At 34.9% G+C, this 21,467-nt stretch overlaps 1 protein-coding gene across 1 annotated transcript in view; it reads right to left on the bottom strand.

Annotated features, from left to right (window-relative positions):
• LOC134538559 (nudC domain-containing protein 1) overlaps window positions 1–21,467 on the bottom strand; it is a 105,316-nt gene that overhangs the window by 82,961 nt on the left and 888 nt on the right. The window contains exons 2-3 of the mRNA XM_063379982.1: window positions 11,812–11,966; window positions 546–725 (exon numbers count right to left, since the gene is read on the bottom strand). Of these exons, the coding sequence (XP_063236052.1) occupies window positions 546–725; window positions 11,812–11,966 (335 nt within the window). The remainder of the gene's footprint in view (window positions 1–545; window positions 726–11,811; window positions 11,967–21,467) is intronic.

Genomic DNA, 21,467 nt, shown 5'->3' with positions numbered 1-21,467 from the left:
GATTGTATTTGACTAAGCGTAATATTGAAGGTAATTATTGTATAGTAACAATTTTTAATAACAATTTTGTTTAAAGTGCTGTTAAGGTTGTCTTTGTTTTACTGTCTGAGATAATGAAGTGCTTATTATTGTGTAAAACTTGAGAATATGTAACATTTGACTTTATTTAGTGCATACTATCTGATTATAATGGTATTTATAACGCTTAAATATTAATTTTAAAAAATTTAGCATTTCCCACTTTTTACATATTCCTGCATTTTACACACATTTTTTCAGGTCCCTTGAAATATGTAAAAAAAAGGGTATCTACTGTATTCATTTATGTTATTTAACGCTGGTGCAGTTTATGTGTGTAGAATGTGTTTACTTTTAAGTATTAGGATAGCTTAGATTTTATTTAATGTTCATGCACGTACCAGGGGAGTACCCTAATTATGTGTTTCCATGGCTGGGAGGACCACCATTACTTTGGCGACAGTTGTGTGGATCGGAGATCAGTTGGAGAGCAGCCATGCAGTCTGAACGACTGGAGGAGGACTGACCTTCCAGGGGGCTCCGCCGGGACGCCGGTCGGTGGCGGCGAGGAGCAGACGACCCGCGCCGTCCGTCAGCACGGCCAGCTGCGGCGACGGGAAGCCCAGGCACGTGTTGTAGTGGCCGGCCTCCCGCACACGGCCAGGGGGCACAGCCCACACCCGCGCGGGGCCCTCCAGGCGGCTCGTCTGCACTCCCCGGCACACCCGTCATCCATCACCACCAACAACATTTCATGGTTCAATGTTCAGCCCAATTTCGTTTTTAGGACAAGATTTTTTGGTTTAGTTTTTAGCCCAATTTCATTTTTAGGACAAACGATTATGGTTTAATTTTTAGCCCGATTTCATTTTTAGTACAAGATTTTATAGTTTAATTTTTAGCCCAATTTTATTTTTAAAACAGAAGAATTCTTTGTTATTGTTTTCATTTTTATAAAAGCTGTTTTGTAATATCTACCCCACCAAAATGGTACTAAAATTTATATGCTGCATTTTTACGATAAAATAATTGGTATTAAATTGGTCTAATACAGATAAAGTCAGAACAGTATAAATAAATAAGCGAGCTTTGTGGTTTAAAAGAGAAACAATAAGAGATGCACATTAATATTAATTAAATTAATAATTCTGATACAAGCACTGTGGTACAATTTCTTGTGTGGAAATGAGATGCTTTTCTGAGTTAAGGTTTTAATGCAATTCACCTTATAATCTTGTTCCTTATAATCACATTTATGCATGCAATAAGAGAAGCATAAGACATGCTACTAACTGTATACAAAATAATTAACACACATTCCTCTACAGTAAAAGCTGATTAATTCATTAAATTATTTTTAAATAACAAAAGTTTACAAAAAAAACTCCATTTTGGGAAGGCTAATGTGAGTTTCAGAAATTTTATTTATTTAAAGTTCTTTAGAAAAGGTTTAACTTCCTATTACAAGTACCACATGAGCTAGTGATATTTATAGTATGAAACACTGATAAACAAATTGTGTTTATGTTTCTCTGTTTACTTAATAAATAACATTCTGCAGTTCCAAAACAGGATGTCCAAACCAGCATCACAGAATTTTCCTAACCACTGTTCGAGCACTAAGTCACAGCTTCTGTACTGCATCTCATTACTCGAAACGAATACGACCTGCCTTTGGGTACGTGTTGAAGTCAACATTGTGACCTGATGTAGTGAAATAACGTCTGTGTGAAATAACCAATATTTCCTCCCTTTGGCTACACTGGTAGTAAATGTTTGGCAGTAAAATAATAAGCTTATTATTCCATTAATTTGTGCAGTTAAAAAATTGGTTGTCTTTAAAGTTGGTTTACGGATGATAGTTTAACGTGACGTCATAAAAAAACATTGATGAAATGATTGCATACTGTTATGAATAAAATTGAATCATTTTTATTGAATTATCACTATTTTGTATGGATACATAGAAGGAGTGAAATGAAATCTACCATTTAATTGATAAATTTACTTTTATTTGCACTCATTAATTCAAATATGTTTATTACTTTAACGAACAGATTATTTTAACTATAACTTTTATACAAAGAAGGAGTGAAATGAAACCTACAATTTAATTGATAAATTTACTTTTATTTGCACACATTAATTCAAATATGTTTATTACTTTAACGAACAGGTTAATTTAACTATAACTTTTATACATGTTTGCTATTTAACTTCTTCCAATCTGTGTTATTCTGTTAAGGATAGGACGATGATAGGAAAAGTAGGAAACGAATGGGAGTGTTTCAAGTTTAATGTGCCTCGAAAAAGTCAAATCGATGGTTGTTCCAATCGAGTGGAAGAGAGATAGATGAAGTGCAAGTGTACAATGAGCGTAATGGGACAAAGCGTAATGGGACAATGTGTGTAACGGGACAATGAGTCATCCTTTTTCGTGCGTGCAGCCGGCGTTCATCGATTTATTAGACGTCACGTCAAAAAGCCCTCAAATAAAATATTACTGACAAGAAAATGAAATAACCAATATGTAGAGATAAGATTTTATAGTTTTATTTTTAAGGCCAATTAAATTTTTAAAACAGGAGAATCTGGTTTTATTGTTTTTTTTTCCTTTTTTATGAATACTGTTTATTCAAAAAGATAGCATATTGTTGAACTAATATGACACTTAAATGTTTCATAGTACTTATTTCACCATAAAAGTATATTTTTAACAACATATAATACACTTGACATTATAATAATTTGTAAAAAGTCTGTATATCGAAGACAAAACTATTTTGAACAATAAAAATAAATCAGTACATACTTGTGTGTTTAAAAATGTACCAATGTTGTAATGAGTTACTAATAACAGTTGCAAAATTAAAAAAAGTGAATTTTATTTTTTACAATCTATTTATTAGGCCTACATATAATTTAGTAAACACTACATGTTGAATAAATTACAATTACATTCATTGAATCTTATGTATTAAAATATTACATTACATTACATGAGATTTGAATTAAGTTTTAACTAAAAATACTGATTAATTTTGTGATTTTAGTTGCATTTCATTGCTTTATCATGTATTAACTTGCATTTCGGAGTTAAATGGTATATTGACATGCTTATCAGGTTTATTTCAGTTTTAACTTACTTCACCACGTAATCTTCTACCTACCAATATGGCATGTGGGACTGAGCATCAGGTTCATAACACCATGCAAGTTTCTTCCCATCTTTCATTCCAGAAGAGTTCCATTTGCCTTAAGGAGCTTCCCATTTCAGGTCATGATTTTATATTTATATTAATCACTGATCAACTTTTACTTTTTCAATTGTTTAACTTTCACAAAATGAAAAATATATGCAGCGCATACTTTTTGCATAATTAGCTGCCAAAGTTACATTTTTAACGTTTTTGGGTAGTACAAGTAAGGAGAACTTAATTTATTGCAGAACTGAAACTTTTTAGGTTTAACTGCAATGCCACTGGCTAATTTAAAAAATGGTTTGCATTTCTATCACAAAAACTGATTTCATGTTTCTTGGTTGTCAAAATCGTAACAAATTTGAGAATTTTGAAATACCAGGTAAAATTAATTAATATTTTCTGAAAAAAATTCACACCATTTCTTGAAGTAGCCATTGGCATTGCAGTTAAACTTAAAAAGTTTCAGCTCTGCAATAAATATAATTCTCATTTGTACAACCCAAAAACGTTAAAAATGTAACTTTGGCAGCTAATTAAGCAAAAAGTATACGAAGTATGTATTTTTTTTCATTTTGTGAAAGTTAAACAATTGAAAAAGTCTAAAAGTTGATCAGTGATTAATATAAATATAAAATCTTGACCTGAAATGGGAGGCTCCCCTTTAAGGTGAAGGGCTAACCAGGGTCATTCCACACCAAATCAACCAATGGTCATAACATTATGTCTTCCGATCTATATGATGGTTTTATATGAGATAGTATTAGCTTAGCAGATGAAAAATATACGTTAGAATTTTTTTTTTACCTTTGGTTTTCGAGTTATAAACTTTTGAAAAATTAAAAAAACTTTAGTTTGCAGGAACATGTTGATATATTTATAAGCATGTAACTCTAAAAATGTTTGTCCTAGAAAGCTCAAAATTATACCATTCTCTTCAGAACGACAAGGGTTTTAATTTGACATATAACTTGAGTGTTTCTTAATAAAATGAATTTGGAATTTTTAATTTTGATGAAATAACATATATTTTATACCAAACCACTTTAGTAAGATGTGTAAAAAATTTCATAATGGTAGTCCAATGGTAACATACCTATTGAAATGATATTTAAGTAAATTAATGCGTGTGCAAATTCTGTTAATTCGTTACTTGTTAGCCTAGATAAAAATTAATCTTTTAAGCATTACTCAATTTTATTTAAATTTTGTTTAACCCATTTTATTTAAACAAAAAATTCAACTTTCTTTACACTCAAGGAACAGTTTTTCTTCTTCTTTTAGAGCTTTAAATTAGTAAAGGTGTTCTCTTCTTTGCCAGAACTTGTGCTGCTTCGGCCATCTCATCTGCTGGAACTTGGTAGGTTCTACCTGTTGCTGTGGTTGGATGTAATTTGCACAAAATAAAGTTTATTGGCAGTGCTAATGTATTTGATCTTCTAGGATATGTGAATTATGGTGATGGTCATTTTGGGTGAAGAAAGGAAACACAAACTTATTTTTCAACATCATCTATTGAGTGAACATGTGTTAACCACCACTCCTTATCATAAGCACAGGCGACAAAACACACAATTTATTCAAATGGAATGTCTTCATCACCAGAGCTGATCTGTACCCTGTGTGTTTCTGAATCTTTAGAAAATGAGTAAATTTTGGTTTTGACCCTATTTACATCTAGAGGGATGAAGGCATGGAAATTTTGGGTTGTAGGGACTGCCACAGCTTTTTCAAACCTTGGTTTTAGAATCTTTTCTTCATTTATATATGTACTCTTTATTGGTTACATAAAAACATGTAATGGATGGAAAAATTTTCACAGCCCACTGAAAAAGCTGAAAAGGTGTTAGAATTTTGTTTTCTAATGGATTTTGGAGGCTGGCTTTGGCAGCAAGCCTTTTAACAGCACCCCCAACTCCATCACAAACTCCCTTCCCATGTGATGTGGCATAAAAGTGCCACTCAGCCTCTAGTCCACCAAACTCCTCTTTTTGATAGCAAATCTTCAGAAAATTCTTACAATTTGTGTACTGTGCAGCTGAACCATCTGAAAAATAGTCCAGCTTTTTCAAATTTAGCAAATATTTATCAGAAATAGGATTAACTTTTCCTGGGAAGCATGAACAATGACAGTATTGTGTGTTAGGCAGTCTGATATAAATACAAAACTCTCGTGAACTAGCTCTTGTTTTCCTGTTTGATTGCTTTCCTTGAAATATACTACACATTGGTGCACAGTAGCCATAGAATTGTTCCAATGAAACCCTTGTGTCTCAACCTGTAGATGAAACAAATAATTTTCGGCAAAATCCAATGTTACTATACAGCTTCACTTTCTTACAACCATGATTTTTGTTAAGTTACAAAGTCATGTTTTTTAAGGTTACTCAATTAATTGCCAAATTCTGTAACAAATTCATCTAATGGTTTGGTATATGTTTCGAAATTGTATCATTCAACAGTAATCCATTGTTTGTAAGTCATGTTGTCAATCATTTCCTCCTCAAAAAAAAAACAGGTTAAAGCTTCTTTAAATTCCTCAATATCGGAACAGTAGTTACATTCATTTAGGAAGCATGCCTGTAATGGTGGATCTCACATAACTTTAGCCATACATTCCTTGTAACTCAACAGAGGACTTTTAAAGCCAGGAAGTGTCAATTTATTTTACCTACCTCCTGAAAACATGTCTGGTAAGCAGTGCAAACACAGACAGAATGAGTGCCACTGGCACCACGAATAATGCACTTCTTGGGTATCAAATCTACAAACTTTGAAAAGCGAATTTTTAAATAAGGGAATTTTGATTTGGAGATATTGAAAATTTCACGCAAATTTCACAAAATCAACCTTTTTTGAAAATGGATGGGCGTATTTTAAGTGTTCTTACCCATGGAGAGATTATTTTTTTTTTCCAGATATTTGCCTTCTCACTTCGTCGTCTTTATAAAATTCCGTTACCAACACACCTGTTTCGCAAGGTAGAGTTTTCGCAGGATTTGGATCAGGTGTCGATCGCACTCCCTTTTTCTTCAACAAGTTTTTTTTTCCTTCCTCTCCATATAGTTACTAAGACCAAAATCACATCCCATTCTTGCACAAGACCAACTGGTTGGTAAAATTGTTAAAATCTGAAGTTTTTCACTCTTGCTTGCTGTTACATATTTTTCTTTCAGCTGATTACGAATTTCTGTCTGCGAGTTGTCAGGTAGATTCTTGTTATCCTGTTCTATGTTACCAGCTTGGAAAAAAGTTTCATTAAATCTTAATTGAATTTTGTCAAGTTTTTCTTATTTGATTTACATTTTATTTTCACAACAGGCGATTCTCCCATTGATGTCAATGAAGCATTTAAAAAATCTATACCTAATTCTATATGGTTTTGTACTTACACTTTCTGCAGTGGTTAATCATGAATATTTGTATCACTTTCATAACTTGAGTATGACTGTTTCTTACTTAACTCTAAGCGGCAAGAAGTGCACATTTTTATTCCATCTTCAATAATATTGTTTAGCTTTTTCATCCATGATGTGACATTCCTTAGTTTTTTAGTTACCCAATGGCTGTCTTTATTAAAATTATTGAAACATTATTTACCCCCGTGTTTATCCTTTTGTCTCTTATGAATATGCACAGAGCACTTGTTCGCTCTGAGACAACTCACAACACAATGACTGAAGACTAGAGCCCTAATAGGAGGAAGCTGACTAAGGGTTGCAAGTTGAGACGGGAAAGAAACATGTCACTGCTTCAGTAACTCCAGTTGTTATGTTTACCAAATAAATTATCACCCTATTTGGACCTAACGTTTCTTACGTAAATTTTTATGGTATACTGGAGAATCAATTACTAACACAAGTTTAAATAAAAAATTTAAATACTTTTTTTATGATGTTACAAGTCATAAATTAGCAAACTTTTCACACGCACCAATTTTCAATTTAAATTTGGAAAAAATATAAAGAGATATTATACACTACAGTTATGTGTCAAATTAAAGCCCTTGTCATTCTAAAGAGTATAAATTTGAGCTTTCTGTTTAGAGTTACATGCTTTTAAATATTTCAAAATGTGTCTACAAACATTTTTTTTTTTAATTTTTTAAAAATATATAGATCAAAAACAAAAGGTTATTAAAAATTTTAATTTGTATTTTTGGTCATACTGATGAGTAGAACACAATCACCAAATATGATTATTTTTGAAAACCGCAAGGTTTAAATATTGGTTGATTTGATATGGAATTCCTCACCAGGAAGTCAGTCCTCACAAACAAACAAGCAAATGAAAAAATAAATTGGAGCAACTTTTTTTTTTCCTGATACAGACTTACAAAAAATTATCAAACATATTTTATATAAAAGATATATATTGTTACGAACATGAACAGGGCCGGAGCTGGCTGGCGGCCCCGCACGGCCACTGATGTTACGTGGCCGCCGCAACGTAAGACATGCCACGCGCGCCTGGTCGGATTACAAGAGTCGCCGCTTCCCCCCCCCCCCTCCTTCCCGACGCTCCCCGCGCGACGCAACTCGTAACTGACACCTTGCAGCTGGGGAAAGTTCAGCAGGCCGCCGCACAAGCTACCGACGCGTCTCAATAATTCTGGCGTCAGGTCGGCACGGAATGACACGACTGGCCCCAGCCACGCTCGTGAATTCTAGACGTGGCACCTGGGCCTATATAAGCCCAGGACGCCGGCCTCCGGGAGTTGAATTGATCCGGGCAATAGTGCCGCGGGTGCGGCGGAGTTTCAAGGCGATAATCTGTGTGAGAGTGCAGTATGTGTGGCGACAGTCCCGATCGAAGTTCCGAGCGAAGCGTCCAGCGGATCCTTGGCGAAAGGGAGTGCGATGGCAGCGGCGGAGTCCCGCGACGGAGGACCACGAGGAGTGCTGCGGCGAGAATTGCGCCAGAGGTGCGGCCCAGCGACGTGTGCAGTGTGTAAAAACCGAGTGACTGGGGAATAAACATTTTTAAATGTAATTGATTATTAGGCATTTTTAGAAGATAATTTTTTAGTGATGTACATATTGGCAATCAATAAAACTGTAGTGGTAGAATCTTTAATTGGGCTATCCATTCACTAACCCAGTAGTTTTCCCACGACGATTATTTATTGTTCTAATAATCGTAACAATATATATGACCAGTGATCACTCAGTATGGTAACTGGCTAATTTTTTTTTTTTTTTTAGTAACAAGCTGCAGAACAGTTACTGCAACTGTAAATCCTACAGTTTTGGTATCATTTCACCCCTTACAATCTCCAACATTATACCTGATGTCTGCCAGACTTTAAGCCGCCAGTCATTAATATATAGGATTAAATTAGCGTAATGTGCATATACATTAAAACAAAATAATATATTATGCTCTAAGTACTTTACATATTTATGTGATACTAGCTAATGTGTTGCAATGCCTTATAAATATATTTTTGTAATTTATTTAAGTAGGTACACACATACAAAGCATCTCTCTATCTCTCTTTCTCTAATTCTCTTTCTATATATCACACATATATATCCTCATACATCCAGTGGCGTAGCCAGGATTTGTGTATGGGGGGTGTTAAGAAGCATGCCCCCCCCCCCCCCCCCCCCACCACCCAACCGTATTAAAGTTCTCCCCCGGAAAAATTTGAATTTTAAGGTGTAAAATAGTGCTATTATAGCAGTTTCCGGTACTTATATTTAAACATTGTAATGGTAAAGATTTTATTAATTTTAATATGAAATTTGTTGACTGATGAATAGGAAATTAATTAAATATTTGGTGCTAAAGGGGGGGAGGGGGGGTTAATCCCTACCCCCCCCCCCCTGGTTTCGCCCCTGCATATATCTCTATATATCTCACACTATGGCAACAAAAATATTAAAAATCAGTGTTTTTAGTTATCTGTATTATTATCCATATTTTTAACTATCACAGGTGTGACATGGGTGTATAAAAACACGTGCTTATACGAATGCAATGTTGAATCAAAATTTCAAAGCAATCTGTGAAGAACTTTCAGAAATGTAAGATTTTGAAAAAAAAAATATACAAATTTTCATTTTTATTTAATAGATAAAAAAAAAATTTTGCACCAGAACCATTCAGAGTAATCTTTATATAAGTTTTGTTAAGAGGAATTATGGCCTGTAATTAGTTTTTGAAATTTTTTGCCTTAGTTAAATTTTTTTAGGTACTCATACAAATTAATGGAATGACAAGCTTTTTTTACTTTTTTATAGCCCATAGCCCAATATTTACTAGCACTGTAGTCAAAGGTAAGAAATTACCAGGAACAAACTATAAATCCTAGCCGAGCCATGGCAGTACTGTACATGACTAGAGGTCGCAGTGGTTAAGATGTCAGACCACTTGCCACCTACCAAGGCATCTGGGTTCATTTTCCACTTAGGTCAGACCCAAAAATTTTTCAAGTAGGAAACGTGACAGATGTTTACATCAGCCAGTAGGTTTCCTCGTTCTTCCCATTTCCCCCAATCATTCATTCCATCAATGTTCCTTTCTCATCTCATCATCCATCATCAACTTCGATAACCTGTATGTTGATGGGACATCAAGCCCATTCATTGATTCTTATCTGTGGTGAACAAACTTTGGCTTTTTTTTGCCTTGTTTATACTGCAGCACACCACAGATAAACTACACACACAAATTCAAATACTGTCCCGGTAAACAATAATCTTTAAATTTAAGTAATTTGTTCAACAGCAATAGAATGAACTAGAACTCTGTATAAGGTATTTTTTTAAATAAGTTTAAAATAACAATTAAGTAATAAATAAAACACTTAATTTTAATGAAAAAGTGTGTAGTGCTTCATATCAGTTGCCTTAAGTTTTCTATCAATAATGATTATTCGTTAGGACAGTCATTTTGTAAATAAAAAAAGAGAGCACCCACACTTTTTTTCCTTTAAATTGATTGTTTTGTTTGATACTTGATTCTTATTTTAAGATTATTAAAAAAAATTATGTTATACAGTTGCAGTTCATTAAAAGTTTTTTTTTTTTTAGTTTTTGCAATGTAATTTTTATTTTTATTTTGTTCATATTTTAATCTTGCAACTGTTATTAGTTACTAATTTAGTTATTTAGTTACATTTATTTTAAAAACTGTATAATATCTCGGTATCTTGGCAGAAGTTAAGTCTCCCGCAAGGGTAAGTTAAGCATCATGACGACCTGATGCCCACCAATTATAGAGCCCTGGCTTAAACATTTTAAACTAATCCTAACTGGTACTTAAACTGTGTTGCAGCGAGTTTGAAATATGGCCCATGAGTTTTATAAAAAAAAATGGCCATGTTCGTATTTGTAGAATGTTTACCTATGATAAGAGCACATGCTCCAGACAACTAAGAGCCCTTATCACACTATGGCAATTCCCTCGGAAGGTATTCCAGGGCAGCTAGTACGGAAGGTTCTGTAGAAGAATTAAAACAGTACTGCCCTTTTCATGGAAGTTCTTGTAATCTGTCATGTTCAAATTTTCTGTGGAAGGTTTCATAAAAATTGAAAATTTTACACAATCAGAATGAAGTGGTAATGTGCCCCCAGTGATAAAAATGGTAATTTATTTTGGGGGTATTGAAGTTATATTGATTATAGATTTGAAACTCTGGGAACATGTGGTATGTTGAAGTTACAGGAATATGCAACAATTTTGAGAAACATCCATGTTTGAAAAACACAAAAAGTATTAACTATCATAACAAAAACCATTTGCACACGCTAAGCCTGCATAAGTCACAATTATACGTGCAATAGTTTCTTACATTGAGACCACAGAGGCTTAGCTAGCAGTTATACTGGAAGCTTATATTGCAAAGTCTATATGAAACCTTCCAGTGTGTGATACAGGCTTAATCAATAAGCCTTTCAAGATGTTTTGCATGCTACATGGCCTAAATTTCAGCCCACTCTGAAATGCCAAAATATGGCCTAGTTCATGAATGCTGCATTTTAAAAAGTTTACTCTAATTACATGCATTTTTTATGCTGAAACTTTGCTGCAGAATATCACGAATAAAATGTAATGGTCACAGATTAAGCAGCTTAGTTGCAGACTGCACAGTGAGAGACTACACCAGTTTCAGAACATTCCATGTAGAGACAATACTGAATTAAAAGACACCAGCAAACTTTACCCAAAGAACTGCATTGGGCCTATTTCTCACACAAAACACCACACAGAGCCCTCACCACAAAGAACGATAATAGTTCTGCATCATGCACCCACGTTTGTCCTTTGATCCTTATGGCATGGTCCTGTGGTACATGTTTTAAATTAGTACTTTAAAGATCTTGGGCAAAGAAAAACTTTAATATCACTATAAAAACAAATAACGTCTGGTCTTGTGTAATATTTTTCTTTCATATTCCACTTACGATCATAATTCATTGTTACGTCACAAGTTTTTGTGATGTCCAGGATATTTTGACAAACCAAATTGAAACAGCAAGCATCATGTACCACAGGATCGATGTATACAGGATCATGCCATTAGAATATGTGACATGAACTTCTCAGTCGCATCTTGACTGGCTCACAAATATAACACACAACTCACGCTAGACAAACGGACGTTCTGCACATGTCTGTGCTTGTCGATGAAGTACATGCTATTCCCCTCCCATGGGTCGGCATATAAGTGGTTGTGCAATCCGAAGGCTTTGACATGTAGGAATGAGTACTGTTCGTCACTTGGCAAAACATGGTCCACACCTGAAAATTCCACAACAAAATTTTTTATCATCATTTGCCGAACATACGTCAAACATGGTAGGTTTTCAGGAAGCTGAAGAAATTGCATCTACGACCAAATTTTTCTCTGGAATTCTTTTTTTTTAGTTAGCAAGAAATACTCATAGGCATTAACTGCATCTTGAGGAGGAATTATTTTGGTAATTATTGGACGTAGCAGCTGTTTAGAATGAAAAGAAAAAAAAATTGGAAAACATGGTTTTCACACACAACACTCATCCCTGAATTTACCCTGAAGGAATGGTTAATTCCTACTAGTTTGTGAAAAATAACAGTTTAAAGCTTACATTACTATACGGGCATGTGTCGTTTTGCCTGAAGGCATTTTGCCTAATTTTAGGCAAAACGCTGTTTCGGCAAAATGCCGTTAGGGAAAATGCCGTTAGCCTAATCGCCATTAGGCGATTCACCGTTCCGTTAGGCAAAACGCTTTTTCCTCTTTTAGGCAAAATGCCATTAGGCAATTCGACGTTAGGCAAAACACCGTTAGGCATATCGCCGTTAGGCAAACCGCCTTTAGGCAAATAGCCGTTAGGCAATTTGACGTTAGGCAAATAGCCGTTAGGCAATTTGAAGTAAGGCCAAATGCCTTTAGGCAAAATGACTTTAGGCAAATCGCCTGTTACTCTACTATACCAGTATCGAACATTGCAACTTCGTGGAACGTTAAGTAAATAATAACCGAAAATATGTTTTCCAAGTACTAGAGACCTTCCTATATTTACAATGAAAACATGGTTTCTTAATTCCTACTGTTTCGTGAAAAATAACAGTTTAAAGCTTACCTGTGTTTTCACACTGCCGCCGCCAGTCATTGTTTACCGAACGATCGTGTATCTCTTTGATTAACACAACAATAGCCAACTATGAAGACTTAAAAATAAGCTAATTCTTCTGTTTCATACATTTATTTCTATCCCTGGATCCTGAAGGCTTGATCCTGATGGCATATTCCTGTGGTACATGATGCTTGCTGTTTTAATTCAAAACATCAAAATATTCTGATGGAATGATCCTGTTGTCTTGATCCTGTGGTACATGATGCTTGCTGTTTTAGTTCAGTACGTCGGAAGATCATGCACATAAAAGAAATTGCGAAATAAGAAAGAATTATGATTGTAGGTTGAAAAAATCCTTTTTATTCAATTTAGATATCATTATTCATTATTATAAAAAAAAAATTATGAACAAGATCTTCCAATGTGCTGTATAAGTAAATCAGCAAGCATCATGTACTTAACACAAGATTAAGCCAAAAGAATAATATCATCAGGATATTTCTACGTACTAAACTAAAACAACAAGCATCATGTACCACAGGATCAAGCCAACAGGATCATGCCATCAGGAATAAGCCATCAGGATCCAGGGATAAACATGGATACATGTCACACCACCCATATCCAACACAATATACAACGGCTGTAATCAAAGAATTTCCTGAAAAGACTGCAAAATTCAATGTGTCAGCTATTTCAGTGCACAGTAGGTATTCCTCACAGAAAATGAATGACCTTTAACAATTCAGTTCAATTTTTTGGCTCCCATTAGACTCGTTCATTACAGCATGACTCAAAATAGTACGTACTTTAAATACAATGTAACAAAACAAACATTTCATAACATAATTAATTATGTACTTATTCTAATAAAACTACAAACATGAAATATAAACATTAAAAATTCCTTACAATTGCAATACAGTCGTTATTTAAACAAATTTCATTATTACAACACCTAAATTGACAAAAGTTCTCTAAACAAAAAATAATAACAAAACCACACTTGTAAACAATGAATGTCGGCGATTACGTGAATACATAGGTATTGTAATGTAAGCTGTAAACTGTTGTTTTTTCACAAACCAGTATGAATAAGAAACCTTCCTTTCAGGGTTAACTCAGGAACATTTCTTAGTATATAAAAAACATATATTCTTATTTATTGCAGGTAAACAATGAATGGCAACTACAGCGTAAAGGCACAGGTATTGTAATGTAAGATATAAAATTTTAGTTTTTTTTCACAAATTAGTAAGAATTATGAAACCATCCCTTCAGAATAAATTTGGGGACATGTTTAGTGTGTAAAAACAATGTTTTCTAATATTTTTTCTTTCCATTCTAAAAATTAACGATGTACAATAATTACCATTACTTTCTGATTTTTTAACATAAAGTGTATAAAACCACAAAGTTTTTCATATGAAGCTCTTAAGTAATGCAATTTTTCAATAAACTATGATAAAAACATTAAAACTTCCAAGCTAACAATAAATATATATTTTTATTAATGTGTATTGTGCATTGGTGACAGATAAACCTTTTCACCAAATTCATTACAAAATTACATCAGTTGGAGAGTAAAGGTGAGAGAAAGTGGTGAAAGCGTGGTGTAGATCAGACAGAGCAGGGGCGGAGGCATTCTTAATGGCAGAGTATCACAGGTGGGTAGAGACTGATTGGTTAGACAAAAAATAGGTGGCCATAAAAAAAAATACTGGGGCGGATGGTGGAGCATTTCGGAAAAAAGAATAGGAAAAGGGGGTGACCGGTGACCCTCTGTACTATGGGGGAGAGAAAAGGGCCATCAAGCGGAGATGCTAGGGCCAAGAAGCAAGGACGGGAAGGGCTCAAAGCAGAGACAAAGGAGCTGGGGAAAAAGACAAATGCGGCAAGGGATGCCTATATGGAAAGGCTGATGAAGGGATGAGGGGGAATTTGGCGGATCTGTACTGCTATGTCAGAAGAGAAAAGGGGGAGGAGGGGCTACCAGTGATGACGGGGAGAGACGGGCAGGTGTGTGTGGGGGATCTGGAAAAGGCGTAGTTAATACAGGAGCAATACCTGTCAGTTTTTGTAAAGGTGGAGTTATGGTTTGGAGCACAGGACAAGAAGCCAAGGGGAGATAGAGACCTGGAAATAAATATAGATGTGATAAGGGAGGTGGGTAGACAAAGGGGAGAAGGCGGCCGGTCCCGATAGGATAGGAGGAGGAAGGAGGTCTGTAGATACTTGCAAGTACTATACACACAGTCACAGAAGGAGGGACAGTTGCCAAGGCAATGGAAGGAGGCAGTGGTGGTGCCTATTTTCAAAGGAGGTGGAGATAAGGCCAAACCAGAAAACTATAGACCTGTCAGATTAACATTTAGTGCAGGGAAGGTGATGGAAAAACTGATAGTGAGGTATATGGTAGGAAAACATGGAGACCTGGACTGGATGGATGAGAGGCAACATGGCTTTAGGAAGGGTTTCTCCTATGAGATGCAAATGGCTGGACTGCTGAGGGACTTGGTGGAGGCAGTGGATGAAGGCATTCGATAGAGTGCCAAACAAGAAGGTGATGGAGAAGGTTGGTAGTCTGATAGAGGATAGTAGGGTGGTGAATTGGATAGGAAACAGCGAGTGAAGGTGGGAATGGATTGTTATGGTCATAAGAGGGGGACGTGACATCAGGGGTACCGCATGGGAGCGTTATGGGGCCCCTGCTAATCCTTATTATGATGAACGATGTTGGGGAGGAATTGGATACCAAACTGACTGTTCGCTGATGACTGAGTGCTTTATGAAACTGTGGGGGAAGACTTGAAGAAGCTGGAAGTTTGGTCAAGGGTAAATGGAATGGGGATAAATATCAACAAAATGAAGGTGGTCAGATTCACCAGGAAAATAAAGGTTGTTAGGCAAACATACAGTTGGAAGGAGGTAGGGGAATACAAGTACCTGGGAGTAACCCTACACAGTGACCTAGGTTAGGGAAAGCAGGTGTAGCAGGTGGTAAAAAGGGAGAGGAGAGGGCCGGGGCTTATAGCTAGGACACTGAAAGGGACAGGGCGGAGAGTAAAGGAGAAGACGTAATCGATGTTGGTGAGGCCAATGCTTGAACATGCAGCGGCAATTTGGGACCTATACCTAGGGATAGAAATTAAGGAACTAGAAATGGTGCAACGTAAAGTGACTAGATGAGCGATGGGTATGAGGAGGAGGGAATGGGCGACAGGTGACACACACAGGTCATCAGTGATGATGAATGAACTGGGGTCTTGGAGACACTACACAGGAGGAAAGTAGAGAGATTGGTAAAGTTTCTTAATGTGACAAGGGGGGATGCTGGGAGACAGATTGAACAAAGAGGCATACAGAGGGAGGAGGCATCATGGGTGCAAGATTAAGAGAGGGGAGAAGAACAGAAAGAGGAAGGCAAGTATTCCTGGTGAGGACAGGGAGTGGAACAGGATTGAGAGAAAGATATTGGATGTGAGAAGAATAGGCCTAAAGGACTTGAGGAAGAGGCTTCAGAAATTGGGTAAGTAGGGGGGGACACCTTGCCTCTGGGCGGAAGCCCAATCACAAGTGTAACAATCAATAAATCAGGAAGAAAATAGCCTAAAGTTATAAATATATTTATACATCCAATCGCAAATATGCAATTTGTACAAAAAAAAATTCAAATTTCTCAAAAATTAGGAAGAAAAATACGGTAGTTTTAACTAAACTGATGTACACACTCGTAATTGAAGCTGGTTTGTAGTAACGGAATGGCGGTAAAAAATTCAGGACCACTTAGATATAATGCGAAATGTGGTAAGTGCAATAGGAATGTCAGAAACGGGATAATATGTGAATTCTGTGACACGTGGTTTCATTTTAAAAGGTGTTGTAATATAAGTGAAATTAATATTCCTACCTCGGAATGGTATTGTGATAAGTGTATATTAATGGTTGCGCCTACAAAAGTAAATGAAAGTGTGGATAAACTGCAAGAAGCTGAAGATGATGAAGCTAATTATTCTGAAAATGAAAGTGTTACAGAATCGCTTAGAAAGATTATAGACCTACTTCAAAATGACATTGCAGACCTAAAAGGAGAAAACAAAAAACTCCTTACAGATGGTTTCTGTAGGAAATGCATGAACATTAAAGAACCTAATATTTCTCATATGGCAAAAGATACCATTGGAACTGTCGAGAATAATATACTTGGCTCACTTCAGATGATTATTGAGGTACTTCAAAAAGACTTGATCATTAATAGAGAAGAAAATAATAAATTACTTGGGAAACTGGAACATTTTGAAAAAAGTAGAACTGACGAAGCAGAGTTTTGTTTACCCAAGAGAACAGTAAGGATTAAAGATTTTGAGATGCAAAAAACATATCAAAATAAGACCATCAACAACAGGTATAGTTTATTAAATAATGTAGAAGCTTTTCCACCATTACAAAAGAAAATGTATGTAAAAGTAGCATCCTTAGACAACTGTATGAATACTAAGGTAAGAAGTAAAAAAGTGTTGTTGTTTGCTGACAGCCATGGACGTGATGTAGCAGGAAAAATTCTAAATAATGTTAGTGATTGTACTTTAAACGGTATTGTTAAACCAAATGCTCCTCTGCGTATTGTAACAGAAGGGCTCATACAAAACTGTGAGAAGCTCACTAATAAGGATACTGTCATAATATTAGGTGGTGCAAATGATGTTGCAAAAAATGAAGGTAATTAAGTAATTATCACGTTAAAAAGAAATTTATTTAAATTAGGACATGTCAATGTTATTGTTGTAAACCTACCACATAGATACGATCTTATTGATGACTCTTGTGTAAATGTGGAAACAAAAAAGGTGAACCAAAATATTAGCAAACTTTGTAGTTCTTTTAAGAATGTTACAGTAATTGACGTAAATAACCTGACTCGGGAAAATCATACTCATCATGGCCTCCATTTAAATGGTAGAGGCAAAGATCGCCTTGCTAATGAGATTAGAAAAATTATAATGCATGAACAAAATAGTGCTCAATGCTTTGTAAATCTTAAACCACTTGCCTTGGGTTGGCATCAGTTCCCAAGTCAGGAAAACTTTTAGAGGGCCCCTTGCAATGTATGGATATGAAGGGGCCAACTATGTTAAAACCTATTTTAAAACCTATGTTTAAACCTATGTTAAAATCTATGTTAAAACCTATGAAATCGCACCTACAAGAATTATCAATATTTCATCAAAATGTATGTAGTATATTTAATAAAAAACATAATTTAGAACATTTGCTATGTCTTTATAAATTTGATATTGTTTGTTTTTCCGAGCACTGGCTTGAACATAATGAACTTGACTATTGTCTTTTTTATGGTTATAACTTAGCTTCTTGTTATTACAGAACTATTAGTAAAGGTGGGGGTGTTTGTATTTATACTCTAAAAAATATTGTGAACAAGATCATTGATTTATCTGAATACTGCTTTGATAAAATAATTGAATGCTGTTGTATATCTATAAACTCAATACATAGCTGTATTGTTGGTATATACAGACCCCCTGGATTTTGTCATTTTGAATTGTTTTTAAATTATTTTGACTTAATTTTAAAAAAAGTTCTAAGGATACAAAAATATGTGATAATATGTGGTGATTTCAATATAAATTCTAATGAGGAAAATAACACAAACAATAAATTTTTTTGTCTACTTAGGCAATATGGTATACATAGAACGATACTTACCCCTACAAGAATTGGCAATACAATTAATACATGTATCGATAATATTCTTACTAATATTAGATGTAGCCCTAGTACTTTGTTTGCAGAAACTATTGATACTGCTATTTCTGATCATTTGGCTCAACATATAATATTAAAATTAAGTGACACTGAACTTAGATCTAATGATAATTCCACTACTCATTTACTGAAAGATTGTTTAAACTTGATACAATAGATATTTTTTGTAATGAGATTGCACTTGTATTGTGGGAAGAAATCTATAACACTTGCAATCCCAATAAGGCATATAACTTGTTTATAAATACATTTTTACTTTATTTTAATCAATACTTTCCCTATTTATGGATAAGCATTAACAATAAGTCCTCTCCTTGGATTAATAGTGATCTTGCCTCTGGATTTGAAATTTTAAATCATTATAAGGAGAAGCTTCTCCGCAAACAAAATTCATACATTCGAGATGATTATAAAAAATTTAAAAAACAATTTAATAAATCTGTTATAGATGCTAAAAATTTTTATATTGAATGTAAACTGTTATCTTCCACCAATAAAAGTAAAACAATGTGGCAAATAATTAATAATGATATGAAATGTTTCAATAATAAACATAACATTTCTTTAATTGATGATGATAATAATACAATAACTGACAGTTTCCAAATTGCTAATAAGTTTAATGCATATTTTACGGAAATTGCAGCCTCTTTAATAAAAAACAATTCAACCATTATAAATACAGGAATATCACCTAGAATACTTGATATTCATTTGCATTTGCATTTGCATTCAATGTACGTAACACCAGTAGATGAAAATGAAATTACTCAAATAATAAGAGGTATGAAAAATAAAAATTCTGTTGGTCTTGATGATGTTCCTATTTCTGTAATAAAATCATGTGCAGAACACATTAAAATGCCCCTTGTCTATATATTTAATAAATGCTTAGAAAATGGCATATTTCCTGATAGGCTAAAAATAGCGAAAATTATTCCACTACATAAAAAGGGTGATACTACCTGCATTAATAATTATAGACCAATTGCTTTATTACCAAATTTTTCAAAAATTCTTGAAAAGATTATATTAAAACGGTTGCTTTCATTCTTAAATTGTTATAATATAATTACCAGTAATCAGTATGGTTTTGTTAAAGGCAAGTCAACGGAACAAGCATTGTTCACTCTACTCAATAGTATTTATTCTCATTTAGATAATAAAGTTTTGACAGCTTGCATACTTGTAGATTTAACCAAAGCATTTGATTGTGTAAGCCATGATATTTTATTAGAAAAATTAAGTAAATATGGTATAAGAGGTGTTGCAAACAATATTATAAAATCTTACTTATCAAATCGTTCACAAATTACTAGTATTAATGTGACTTATAATAATATTACCACTACTTCTAGGTCAAAAATTTTGAAAATTGGTATTGGTGTTCCCCAAGGTTCAATTCTCGGTCCACTTTTGTTTTTGCTTTTTATTAATGATTTACCTTTGTTTCTAGATTATGGCCAGACTATCATGTTTGCAGATGATACCTCCATTATAGTAACAGGCCAGACTTTACAGGAACTACAAAAAAGAATTTCCATAACCCTCAACCAAATGCAAACTTGGTTTACTGATAATAGACTGATTCTAAATATTCAAAAATCTTCTATTATATATTTTAACTCTCAAATAAATAGATTAAATAATATTGAAGTGACTATTGGCAATAATATTCTTAATACTGTAAAAACAGCAAAATTACTGGGACTGAATCTTGATGAGAATCTAAATTGGACTAATCATATATCTTTTCTGTGTCGTAGAATTAGTTCTCTTTGTTTTGCCATAAAAACTATTAATACTGTAACTTCACATAAAGCAGTAATGGCTATGTATTATGCAAACATATATTCAATAATGAGATATGGTGTTATTTTTTGGGGAAATTCCTTAAATTGGCTAAAGATATTTAAGCTTCAAAAACGGGTTATTAGAATTATTTATAATCTTAGTAAGACAGATTCTTGTAGGCCTATTTTCCTAAATAACAAACTCTTAACATTTCCAGCCATTTATATATATTCGGTTGTCATTTATGTAATTCAAAATATTAAGTAGGCCTATGTAAAGAATAATGAAATACATAATCACTTTACCAGATCTATTTATAAGAATCATATTCCTTTTCATTCAACAAAAAAATACGAATTGAACCCTTTTTACATGGGCCTTAAACTAATAAATGTTCTACCGATATCCCTGTTAAATACAGCATCCCAATCACATACCATATTTAAACGACATCTCAAAGATTACCTACTACAAATAGCTCCATACTCTGTTGATGAATTCCTCAGTGCATCTACATAAATTGCTGCATTGTTTTTTATTATCATTTTTTATTGTATCATATATTATTGTTACGATCGCGCTTGGCTGCAGTGCTTGGCGTCGCCGCGCTCGTTCGGCCTGTCTGCGCCCCCTTCCACCCGCATCCTCTCCCTGGTATCTCGTGTCATACTATCACGCGACATCCTGACCGTCGCAGCGCGCACCTGCCTCAGATCGAGTTACTTAAAGAGGCCGCACTGCGGAATAAAAGGACTTAGACATGTTTATCGGCGCGTTTTGTGGGAACCCGATGCTTGTTGAGTTTATCGGCCTTCTTTGAGCAGCCGCCACGTCCTTCGAGGACTCACGACGCGTTTCTGGGCATTTCGACGGCGAAGGTCGCGCGATATCTCGGAGACATGCCCGATTGTTCTGGACGGGAACCCAAGGGTTATATAAGGAGGTTGGGCCGACCTTCGAGGAGGAGTTCAGTGGGGAGTTCTCCCGCGGCGGAGTTTCCGGGCGATAGTGCCGCGGGTGCGGCAGAGTGGCGAAGTCCTTGGACGAAGGTTCCAGGGCGGAGAGTCTGAGTCGGAGACTGAGTGAGTTCTCCCGCGGCGGAGAT

The sequence above is a fragment of the Bacillus rossius genome, chromosome 13, assembly GCF_032445375.1.
Source record: "Bacillus rossius redtenbacheri isolate Brsri chromosome 13, Brsri_v3, whole genome shotgun sequence".
Taxonomy (NCBI): domain Eukaryota; kingdom Metazoa; phylum Arthropoda; class Insecta; order Phasmatodea; family Bacillidae; genus Bacillus; species Bacillus rossius.
Note: the sequence above shows the minus strand (reverse complement) of the source record. Positions and strands in the feature narration are given on the sequence as shown.